Genomic DNA, 11,809 nt, shown 5'->3' on the forward strand with positions numbered 1-11,809 from the left:
CAGTCGAGGACTTTCTCATGCCAGACTTCCAATAAACTGCTCGCAAAGTCAGTACGAAGCGTCAAAAGAGAAAAAGTCCCTTTGAGATTCGTCTACAAGCTCTGGAAACTGAAGCACAACCCTCCCTGCGAGTCAAACGTCCGGTCAACATCGACCAGTTCTGCGAACTCCTTTCCCTTGACATTGTCTGTTGCGTCAGCCTCGATGCCCCATCTCGTGTACAGTCTTCTCCAACAAGTACGTCTGCGGACCTTGTACCAATATTAGAAACGCCAGCCAACACTCCTTCATCAATGCTCAGGCCGAAGTCTCCGCGGATGTCACAGCGGGACCTTGGTTTCGTACTGGAGAGTGTTTCAAACGAATACAAGATCTCGATTGGGAACGGCCCTTGTCCTTGACACAAGTTCAACTGTGATTGTGACTGTAGAGAAAGTCTAGACGACTGAGAAGTTCTCGGTTTGAGAGTCACCCGTAACTTTGCTGACTTTGACAGCATGGCACATTGGTCTAAGTATCGAGAATAGTCAGCGATGAAATCAAAATGCAACTTGATAAACATACCTTTTCAGTGCTGGTAGGCACGCGAAGAAGAATGGGCTCGTCGTTGCCCCATATGCAATAGGGTAAACGTGGTGAAGCTTGGGAATGGTAGACAGACACGCTTTCGTCTGATGATCCCCGGCCCATGTCCTTCTCGTCCATGGCAACTTCAACGAGTCAATGTGCTCATCTGCATGAGCTTGGTACACACACACAATGACGTCTCGGTTATCAGGGAATTTTGTCGTGGTATGAAAACTCCGATAGTCGAAGAGTTCCATAAGCCGGTTTTTACATTCATAAATGTCGGACTCAGAAGTAAGAATGGAGTACTGGGGAGACTTTGTCGGCAGTAGTGACTGGGTATACGTCAGGGATCTGTTGTGGGAGACGATGTCTGTGTCGACCTTGAGTTTGAATTGCTAAGGTCTGCCGCCGATAACCAGCGCGTCTTCACCAACTCTGCTGTCATATCTGCCGTCGGTGTCGTCCGAATCTCTGAGCCTAAACACATCTTCATCCTCCTCCTCTCAATCCTCATTGAAAGACAGGGAAACACCAACTTCACATATCCTTCCGCTCCACCAGTCTCGTCTTCAGAGCCAAGTCAACAATCTTTGACAGACTAACGGGTCGAGAGAACTGGTTACCGGTCATAAGTAGGTCCAATGTCCTCGATATCAGTCCTCTACCTTCCTTTTCATCCTTGGGCACTTCTCCGATGACGCGACCCGTGGATCAATGCAACCAGTGAGCAAAGTAGATGCACCATCCGTTTTCAGTCTCTGAGAGGGAGTGCAGACGGGTCTCTAGTAAGAACCAGAGAGAAATGGAGCCTTTGTTTTACTGAAAAAAGGGATAGAGCCTGGGTACAAGTAAGAGGGTCATCGACGCGTCAGAGTGGAGGGACGTGTCGGTGTGCAAGTCGATCGAGGAAGGCGGTGACGACATCGGTCCATGCTCAGGCCCAGGCCCTCCATGCTCAGATGTTCTCACGCTCCGACTTTCATCTTCGAAATCGCCAATTCGTTCAGGAGCCACACCAACGAGCACCAATGATGTAGACACTGCTGGGGTGTGCCGGTCTTTTGACCCGAAAACCAGCATGTAAAAACCGGTACTGTTTTGGATGTGTCTTTGGCCCAGAAGATTTGATGCGAAAAGACCATGACAAATATAGCGCACTTTGTACTTAATTTTTTGTATCTGTATTTCAACCGAAAAAGAGCAAATGGAAAACATGCGGTCTTTGGACAGATCTTCGATCCAGTGGTCTTTGGAAACCAAAACCTCCGATCTGATTACTGGTTTTTGGTTCGGTCTTTTGATCGGTTTTTGTATTGGTCTTTGGATCACTTCCTTTGTTCTTTCCTTTGTTCCTCTGGTCTTTTTGCCCAAAAGACCGGTTCCAAAGACCAAACCAAAGACCAGTAATCAGATCGGAGGTTTTGGTTTCCAAAGACCACTGGATCGAAGATCTGTCCAAAGACTGCATGTTTTCCATTTGCTCTTTTTTGGTTGAAATACAGATACAAAAAATTAAGTACAAAGTGCGCTATATTTGTCATGGTCTTTTGGCACCAAATCTTCTGGGCCAAAGACACATCCAAAACAGTACCGGTTTTTGCATGCTGGTTTTCGGGTCAAAAGACCGGCACACCCCAGCAGTGCCAGCAGTGAGAAAAGTCACCTGGAAATTTCCAAATCAGATTCTTCTTCAGTCCTAACAAAGCCGTACACGATTGCAAGCCATCACGGGTACCAAGCACCCGTTTCACTTGCAAGCAGACTCTCGGTTCTTCCTTCACACTATCGCATCTACCTTAGCCTGGTACTCTCCTCCACCGCGCAGCTATCTTTCAGTCTGTAAACACTACGGCAGACTGTAAGAGAAACATTTGGTATCCTCCTCCATCGAACCCTAGCTACGTTTCCATCATTCCTAGGCGTTCGGTCGTTGCTCGAAATCGCCACGAATTCTGATGAACGCGTAGGACGATGTCGATGAGGGTCGAAACTACATTTGTGAGTTACTGAGATCATGGGCAGGACTAGTACTGATGCTGCATACAGGTGTCTCTGGTAGAAATGCCACACCGATCAACGTTGTAACCCTTAAGGCCTTACTCTCCATTCTCATGCAAGTAGATCCATCTTGTGCCTCTCCATGACGTGCACTAAGTCTTTCGAGTGCCAATACGTGAAGACTAGTGCCTCTGAATCAGATACAAATATAATAAACGGAAGGAACGCACTCGGACACCGAAGACCAGTTGCGAGGCCTAACTAGAACTGCTCAGACAGCGCTCTGATTATTTTTATTCGGCGCATCGGAAGATGCGTCCAGATGAGAAGGATAGCGAGAGCGGGTGAGGTTGGGGATGGTGTTTCGGAGTATCTGTATCTCTGGAATCCGCCTATGCACCACCAGCCACGCCTTTTCCACACATATGGAAACTCCGCGTCAATAACGCCTCGCGGGCCGACATCCAACCCCAGCACGCAAACAATGTCGTCAAGACTCTGCAAGGCGAGGTTCGAGGCATTCGATATCAGTGTTTTGAGGAAGGACGCTGTCAGGTAATTCTGGTGGGTGGATCCATAGACGGACGGTCATGAGATATCTAACATCGGATGCTCGACCGTCCACCGAACAAAGCCGTGCATGGTGCATGATAGTCCACCACAAACCGTGCGCATACTCACACCTCCTCACCCAGAGCATCCTCACCGCAAGGTTTAACACTCCTCCCGCCCCAGACGTATGACCCTTCCGATATTCTCAACTTCAGGTCAGGATCGCCCACCATAGTGGAACGCATCTCGGAGCTGCAAATCCGCTCGATGTTCCTTTGCACCTTTTCCTTCCCATCTCGCATATTTTCTGGCGTCCAGGACACCCAACATGGCAACCTCGACCAATGGTGAAGCTGCCGCCAGCGTAACTAACTCGTACATCAGTGGCTGTATCCTAAGCGGGCGACAGGCTCTGCTGAAGTGGTGGCGAACTGGTATAGTACGTGCCACGTGCGGATCTCGCGAGCTACGAGGACGAGATTGAGAGGACTACTGGGTCGCAGTCTCGAAAATTCACCTCTCTGTCGAGCTCGGTCGGAAGATGCTGGATCGAGTACCATGCTATCAACAACGAGGGATGCGAAACACGATGGAGGTATCGATAGACTCCGACCAAGACTATAACGGGAGAGGAAATCGAAATGGTCGGAAGAGAACGTCTTGGCACTGACCGCATAGCGTCTTTATTCCTTCGATTAGCTGCAGACACACTAACCCTTCTCCGACGTATTTTTCTCTCGCGTTCGTTTCTATTGTAAATTATGCAGTGTTTTAAATGCATTATTCATTTAAATCCCTGATATACGTGCTTTACATACTTACATTCAAGTACCGTAACGATTGGCCACGTCCTCCCTCATCTATGTGTACCCCTCACGTGAGCTACACAAATCCCGCAAGTAATCACAACCTCCTCCATCTACCTTACATAGATCTCCCCCTTTTCGTTGTGCCTATCCCGAGGCATCCATCGTCCCAGCGTCGGAATTTAGGTGTAGGTTAGCTGGATTCCACCACTCCCCTTATTGTCCTTCTGTCCCTCAAAACACGCCTCGGCAAATATCAATACCTTGCAAGGAGTCAAATGCTCGGAGGGCTGGGTTCCGCTTGAATTATCTTGTTGTTCTACGAGTGATGCACGTCAAGGCGGCAGAGTGAGTGTCCCTTCCAGGGAACCTGACATGGGCTACGACGAGAGTGAGTACGGCTGAAATGATGTGGGTGACGGAAGGGAGACCTACTATTCCGAACACGCTCTCGTCACTTCTTCAGTACTCTCTTCCCTTTGCTCCAGTTTTCGAAAGCGTTGCCTTGACATAGTTCAACTTAGGTTCATTTGGTTTGTCGTTACCCGACCAGAGGTCTACTGTTTTAGCGCCAAAATCTGAACCTCAACATCAACATGAGCGTAGAGAATGGCAGAATTTTTGTTATGAGCACACAAGCCGCACAGTTCTCATCCGATCCGTCTTCAGAGTCCAACAACGTCGACGTCTGTTTCTCTCAGTGGCATGCGTCCATCGCGGGGAAATCAACCTTGGTATTGAGGATTTAGTAGTCCTAGTCAGCTGTAATCAAAGGTCAGAATTGCACAAGTGACGAGAAAAATTGTCTTGCCGTGCATCGTAAATTCAGTGTAGTCGTTGGGAAGGAACCCAAGAAGCTTGACGTCACCAAAAACCAAACATGCCCACCAAACAGACGCGCCGAACTGCTCCGATCGTTTCCTTCTCACCATTCTAACTCTGTTTCGCGCAGCATCTTTCTCATTTTCTCTTCTCTTCTCCCTCTCCCTACGCGCCGATTAGCCCTACCTCGCAGAAGCAGCAAACAAGGAGCGTGGCAATCCGACAAGAACCGGCCTCTGACAAAATATATGAAACCTCACGACAGCGTGCCTATACGAATTTCGGGGTGCGACAGAGGCAGGGAAGAGCCTGAGAGAAGTGAAGGAGGATCTAGTATCTGAGGAGATTGGTGTGGGCATCCCTTCGGATACTGTTGGAAGACATATAAGGGATATACGGCTCGACATCATTGACGGCTTCGCCGGCGACGCACTGGACCTCCTACAAAACGATGTTTCCCTGCTCCCGTTTCTCTGCGTGTTGTCCATCAATCGATTTCACGATCGCTATCCAGCTTCTACATCTCCTAGTTGATTTCAATGCTGTCCCACCTTCTGGTGTATCCGGTGTTCGTTGCGATGAGCTCAAGAGCCAGCCCGTAGGTGCAAATTGTATGGGTAGAGACGACTCTATGGCAAGGTTGTCTGCTACTGGAGTTTAAGGTATGTAAAAGTCCCCAATATTGTGTAGTGCAATATGATCTGATAGTTGCTTGAAAAGGTTCCTGTTATTTCACCAATTCATTATCAATTACGACGACGTACATACATTTGGGAATCATTCGGTGAGTTGATCAACAAAGGCCGTCATCTTTTAAGCTAACGAGCGTACTCAAGTGACTTCCGATGAAGGACAGAGCACCTCAGTCGTCTTCATGGATTAATTTTATTTAGTCTGCGCTCTGGCGACTTAGCTGCCGTAGTCAACGGCGTGCATTCGACGTTATTTCGATTATCCGCAGCGACGCCCCCACCCTGGTAGATCCAAATAAAGTCATGTGTCGTAAACGACGTGTTCCTCCGCATCTTCGAACTCCCAAGCGACTTTTATGACCATAGCTATACCTCTATAGTGAGGAGGATACGTTGACGTCGATTGATCGCAGTATCGTCTCCAAAACTGTGACGGCACATCGAGGCTACAGTCCCAAATGCTACAGCCAGTTTGCATTGATTAACATGCATCTGATCAGGGCTTATGCACTCACAGTCGACTTACGGTCAGCCCGTCTCAACGTTAATTTTGACTGGACCCTACTCCTCGAACTCATAACGTACTCTTTCACCCACTGGCGGGTACTCTCCGTTCGCGTCGACATTGATTCGGACTGGGGGCAGCACACTTTCCTTCCGAAGCTTCGACTTTACCGTACATCATACTTTCCCGGTTCTCGAACATGTCTCCATCATCCGTCACTCGGACGTTTCGTCGTGCAACGAGCTTTGCAGAGGAGCATTCTCAAAGAGGGATCGTCGAAGCTCTCAAGCATATGTTTTGCACCATTCATCAGTCCTTTATCTCCTACCACCGCTGCAGGCTATCAGCACGCTGCATCCAGAGCAGTTTGGTGAATGTACAATGAAATACGGGAGCTTCCGATGGCACACTTTGGGATTGCCGTCGTTGGCGAACCTACTATCGATCTGTGGCAACTTTGTTGATGGTCGGAGATTTGGATGTCCCTAGCCTCCGAACATCGAGGTATGGCCTCTTTCGGACGTATCTTCTCAACTCGTTTTCCAGATCTATTTGCTCCGACGAGAAGAGTGAACACTCACCCATCCCTTCTCCCGAGATACCGCTGGCCAGCAACAGCACAACTCGCGAATCTGAATACAGAATCTCAGTGCCTGTGAGCTTTTCTCTCAGATAGTATGTTCGACCTACTAATCATGTTACTTAGGCAGATACATCTCCGCAACAAAGAGAGGTATCGCGTGCATCGTTGATCACATATGACGATTCTGCCGTAGATTTCACTACGACCTCTGCCAGGTCCATCTTTCTGAGGTACCGAGCTGTTGGATATCAGGTACGAGTCTTATCAGATCCACCGCCTTCATCATCATCATCATCTGGTTTTGACCTCGGTAGAGTCTCATCACCGTGCAAGCTGTACGACACAACTTGTTCCCTGCATTTGTGCGGGACAGGTGTGCGACGTTGTATCTTTACCAGTCTAATAGGGCGGTTCTGGACTCTGAAATACCTCCTCCAAATAAGGTTCATTTTCGTTGGATATGGGGGGACATTCTTAGGAGACTTGTGCGATGTTTGAGATGAACGATAGCCATTGCGAAGAACAGGGAAGCGCCCAAAGCACCTGGCAACTAACGACCAAATATGACAGGCACCATAACTGCTAATCTCGATTTCCCTTAGACGCCGCAGAGGTGTGCACCACCTACTCTCCCAACGTATCTGCTGGGGCCTGGCAAAATGAACTTGTCCACAGTCTCCGAGCAAATGTCTTTGGTTTATGTGAAATAAATTAATCCATGAGGGAGAGCATTTAAGAGATCAATAGGACGAAGACTTCTATCACGTTATTTACATCCAACAGCTTGGGAGTGGGCAGGGCAGGGTAGCTGGGAGTATTTGGGCTGTGACTTGCAAGGATGCCTCGAGGTAAACACCTTTTCGTTTGGCACTCCCTCGATCTGTGTGCCCTATGTCTCGTATTGATAAACGTGGGCGTCGACGAAAGGTATGTCAGTCGGGAAACAAACAGAGGGAAATTTGATAATATTCCCAGAAAATCTCTCTTCCTGAAGTCACCATCTCCGCCTTGACTGAGACGGGCCAACCCGAATCGTCAATCATGGTTCCATTGCAACGGGCGTACACCGGTAGAAAGCCTGTGATATCATCCCACCTTGCTGACACTCCCTGCGCTACCCTGGGTATTCAGGGCATCTTGGATCAACTCAATACGACACTCGGAACCTCACACACCCTGGACACTCCATCCCTCTCCTCCCTTCTTGAAGAGTGCATCGCAAAGAGTTGGGACTTTGGCATGGCATATGGCTGCCTCCGCCCGATATGGTATACCCGAGACTGGAGCACTATACGAAACACACTGCGCAAATGGGAAGAGAAGGACAGGGAGATGCGACGAAAAGCACTCGTTGGTAACCGGATCGTCAAACCACATTTGCCACCTCGACATGTGTGGGATCTGTACAGTAATCGGGTGGTGCCATGGTGGTGCACAGGCATAACCGAGAAGATGATATGGAGGGTTCGGCCTATATCGCATGCGTGGATGGACGAGAAGGATCGTGTCGATGTGCGGACACCCATCAATGGATATGAATGGCCCGTTCCCGTGCCGAAAGACACCAGCCTCAACCTTGTCCGCATTGAGATGCTCAATATCAATCTTGAAGCGGAGTATGCATGGTTGGATGTTCTCTGTTTGAGACAGGTGGGTGGACCGGATGAGGATATGCGTACAGAAGAGTGGAAGCTGGATGTGCCCACCATCGGAGCATTGTATGACAGGAGTGATGTGGTGATTTACTTGAGTGGGCTGGGTCGGCCTTTGGGCTTGAAGGAGGGTGACTTGGATAGTGATCGGTGCTGGTTTAGACGTGCTTGGACGCTACAGGAGGTTGGGAAAAAGAGGCTGATTGCTGGGGACACGCCAGATGGACCACTGCATGCCAAGCGTAAGGACAGGAAGTATGGGACTCCACTACTGACCAGGTTTCACAGGCAGCTGCAATCTACACGGAAAATTTCGCATGGAGTATTTCCAGCACTGAAGGAGATGCAGACGCGGGTGTCGACTAACCCGGTGGACAAAGTCGCAGGACTGGCATTTGTTCTGTTCTCCTCTTCGATACCAGCATACTATGCGAATGAGTCTGTCGAGGACGCATGGACAGCACTCGTCAATTCGATGCGTGCGTGGGTTCGGGGGAGGTTGTTCTTCTCGTATCCTGAACGGGGCAATGCAGGCAGAAAATGGAGACCATCGTGGGACCAGCTTATGACGAAGCCTCTGCCCGACGCAAATGGATACACCCGCATTGTCATTCGTCGGAATGAGGAGATGGATGAAGACTCGTGCAATGTAAAGTGCATTGAAAAGGGGTTGGTGCGGGGGTTGGCTGTTGTGGAAGGGAGTGATCGACGCGGGGAGTTGATTGTTCAAGACGCGGGTGGGACAGAACATGCATTCAACATCACAGCCACCCACAAGTACCCGATACCTGACAACACATACACACTGATTTGCGCTCATAGATGGAAGTCCCCATATTGCGTTGTTGGCCAAAGACTGCCAGGAAGAAGGTTTGAGAAAGTGTCGGTGTTACAAATTTCCGATGAACAAGAATGGAGGCAGTTCCACAATCTTACTAAACAGTGTCGATATATTCTTGTTTAAGTACATATTGTAGTAGCTCTTCTTAAACCGAGTCGTTATCATACCTACCTGAGAGGGTGCAAAGGACTGCTCTTATGAAGGGTACACGCAGTCACTGCTAGGTATAAAGGCTTGTTGATTGCGAAAGCCTTTCTCAGGTGCAGCCTCGCCGCATTGCCATTGCCATCGTCCGACTCATATCAGATTTCAAACTCTTGTCCTCCTCTTCCTCTTCACCAAAAACCTCGCAACACCGACCTGTCATATCCTTCCACTCCATATTGGGATCCGCCGTAGCCTCGTCTTCAGGCCATAGTCGGTACTCTTCTTCGACGGACTGGCGAGTCCAGAGAACCGCTCGCTCGTTATAGATTGACCTCTTCTATCACCCATTGTTGGTCCGCCGCATATTTGCCCACGTCTTGGGGGAGTCCTCGGATGACACGACTCGTGCATAGATGCGACCAGTAAAGTAAAATAGGTGCGCCATCCAGCTCTCAGTCTCTGCGAGGGAGTGCAGACTGGTCTGCGGTAAGAGAGGAATGGGGCCGTAGTTATACTGGGTGTGGCTCTTTTGAAGGTGCAGGTGGCGCTCCAAATAATTCCTTTCAGAGCCGCCTTGAACAATGAAGTATGTTCCGACCAGATTCAGATAATATTTTGCAGCCTATTCTCAACGTTGTATAAACTCGAAAGCCTGTAAAACATTAGTGAGTGACATGTAGGTGAGAAAATGCATGAGCTCACCGTATCCTGCTGTCTATAGATATCGTTCTGATCTAAACTACACCCGTTCAAATTTTTAACTCAGCACCTAGTAGCCATTTCCGTCATCTTGAGAGACGGAGACCATCCCGTAACTGCATCGTAAATCATCATTGATAGATTCTGATAAAACGAGTAAATAAACAGTATGAATGAACTGGAGTTGCCATACCATTCGGCAACTGGGGTACTTCCCGTAAAATGGTAGGCCTAAACAAGATTATATCTAGAAAAAGTGTAGGTAAGGTGGTTGCTAATGAACTAAGTATTCGCTCACTCTCGCGAGATATGTTGTGGAACCTGTCGGTCAACGAGTCACGATGCCGTGATAAGCTGGGGGCCAAAAAAACAACTCTAAACTTTTAAGAACATCAGGAACACAAAAGATAGGTAGGGAATATGACGAGCTCACCGTGAAGCTCAGTGAGCTCGACGCTGTTGTCATTGTGGAAGTCAAAAAACCAAGTCAGGAGGCAGGTGATGGCGACGACCATCCACCTCACCAGCATCAAAGACGCGTACAACAGCCAGAAGAGCTCATTGAAGAAGACATCAAAGATGGGCAGAAGATGTCCGGGAGGATATGAGAGCGGGAGAACGAGGGAGAGGAGAAGAAGAAGTGGGAATGGGGAATGCGTAAAACCAGTCGGAGGGCCACCGTTAAAATATACCCGTTCGTTGCCCTATGAGTCTAACGGCAGGGTGCTGAGGATAAAAAGATGAAATCATGCGCAAAATTTCTAGCGCTCAGAAAATCGGAAATCTGGCAAAACGTTCAGAAGTGCTGGAAGGGTTTCCCGTTCCATGATAAACTTACGGCTGCCAATATTTTGTGCGAACAGGGACCCAAGCATCCAGGAAGTATGATCCTTCATCCATCGGACCATGCCGTCTTGATTTCCAGCCATGAACTCAAGATGAACACGAAAGATGCGCAGAGGATGAGGTGAAAGATGGATTCAGAAACTTGTGGAGATCAGACATGGTATGGAGCTGTGGTTGACATATCGGTAGTACAGTCTGCACACTCTCGTCAATGGGACGACGCGTCTTTCAGGGTCCAGAGTGGTCGAGCATCGCTTCTCTGCTGGATCAAAGTAGATTGGGCTGGCGAAAGGGGTGTCGAACGGTACATCATACTAGGTAAAATAGGCACAAAATGGATTTGAGACTCACAGTTATTCAGAGGAAAATAGATATCATGTTTTGAGATTGTCGAGGTGAGATTGCAGAACTCGAAGAAATAGTAGGTAGCCAAGGTGGTCGCTGCCGCTTTCGGACTGACGGAAATTGCCGCAAAGCTGCTTGCGGATGTCCACCTCGTCGTGCTCTCGATTTAGCCGGTCCTTCCTCCCTCTCTCTTTCGTTATCTTCACCACTGTTGTCTGGACGAGCAAGCTACTTGGTAACTAGTCCACCCTTGACGAGTTCGAGCTGGATTCTTCCAGCTTTCAGTCCAGCAAACCGGCGAAGGAGTTGAAGTGGCATTCTAGCGTGTTTTGTCTACATATGGAGCTCAGAGCGTCTTTTGTGCATCCGCACGCGCATATGTAGACATGAAGACCTCGGTCTTAGTGGGATATCTGTGCGGGTTTTGATCATGCACAAGGAATGACTCCCAGTTTATTTCCATCACTGCACTACAAGACCCCATCCAGCTTATCACCTCTACCCTTCCCCGGCGTCCTTATCCACTAATCGCGTACAATCGTCAAGCGAAAAATGAAACGCTCACATCCCAACTTACAATCCTCTCACCCCGACCGAAAGTTATAGCGTGCCTAGACGGGTTGGGAGACGGATTCGGCCACAAATATGGAAGCACACCAGTTTCCAAGGTCGTGCAAGACGAGGCTTGTGTTCTCAGGTTGACCTCTGAACCGAGGACGCTGTTGGGCGCACGAATTTCACTGGGTGGATT

General features: G+C 48.9%; 3 protein-coding genes across 3 annotated transcripts; 1 reads left to right on the plus strand and 2 right to left on the minus strand.

The window, feature by feature from the left end:
* Positions 1–437: 437 nt before the first annotated feature.
* On the minus strand, positions 438–824 carry EV420DRAFT_1642478 (uncharacterized protein; the record flags this gene model as incomplete). The annotated part of the gene is made up of 2 exons (XM_060477366.1): positions 438–510; positions 565–824. The coding sequence occupies 2 exons, from the start codon at positions 822–824 to the stop codon at positions 438–440; spliced, it is 333 nt and encodes a 110-aa protein (XP_060331006.1).
* Positions 825–7,662: 6,838 nt separating this feature from the next.
* Positions 7,663–9,494, plus strand: EV420DRAFT_1333904 (uncharacterized protein). Its single transcript, XM_060468844.1, has one exon. The coding sequence runs from the start codon at positions 7,768–7,770 to the stop codon at positions 9,142–9,144; it is 1,377 nt and encodes a 458-aa protein (XP_060331007.1). The 5' UTR covers positions 7,663–7,767; the 3' UTR covers positions 9,145–9,494.
* Positions 9,495–9,707: 213 nt separating this feature from the next.
* Positions 9,708–10,350, minus strand: EV420DRAFT_1540361 (uncharacterized protein). Its single transcript, XM_060473077.1, has 5 exons — positions 10,301–10,350; positions 10,166–10,247; positions 10,061–10,114; positions 9,871–10,011; positions 9,708–9,820 (listed from the first exon to the last, which is right to left on the minus strand). Exons 1-4 carry the CDS (start codon positions 10,331–10,333, stop codon positions 9,938–9,940), a joined length of 243 nt encoding a protein of 80 aa, XP_060331008.1. The 5' UTR covers positions 10,334–10,350; the 3' UTR covers positions 9,708–9,820; positions 9,871–9,937.
* Between the last annotated feature and the right edge of the window lie 1,459 nt (positions 10,351–11,809).

Source organism: Desarmillaria tabescens (genome assembly GCF_030435595.1).
Source record: "Desarmillaria tabescens strain CCBAS 213 chromosome Unknown EV420scaffold_16, whole genome shotgun sequence".
NCBI classification, from domain to species: Eukaryota; Fungi; Basidiomycota; class Agaricomycetes; order Agaricales; family Physalacriaceae; genus Desarmillaria; species Desarmillaria tabescens.

What these genes read in the sequence shown, in the direction of transcription:
- EV420DRAFT_1333904 (XM_060468844.1), top strand. Translation starts at nt 7,768, where the DNA reads ATGGCATATGGCTGCCTCCGCCCGATATGGTATACCCGAGACTGGAGC.
- EV420DRAFT_1540361 (XM_060473077.1), bottom strand. Translation starts at nt 10,333, where the DNA reads ATGACAACAGCGTCGAGCTCACTGAGCTTCACG. An exon ending in CGAGCTCACTGAGCTTCACG is followed by an intron (nt 10,248 to 10,300) that starts GTGAGCTCGTCA and finishes TGTTCTTAAAAG; the next exon opens with TTTAGAGTTGTTTTTTTGGC. An exon ending in CCACAACATATCTCGCGAGA is followed by an intron (nt 10,115 to 10,165) that starts GTGAGCGAATAC and finishes CACTTTTTCTAG; the next exon opens with ATATAATCTTGTTTAGGCCT.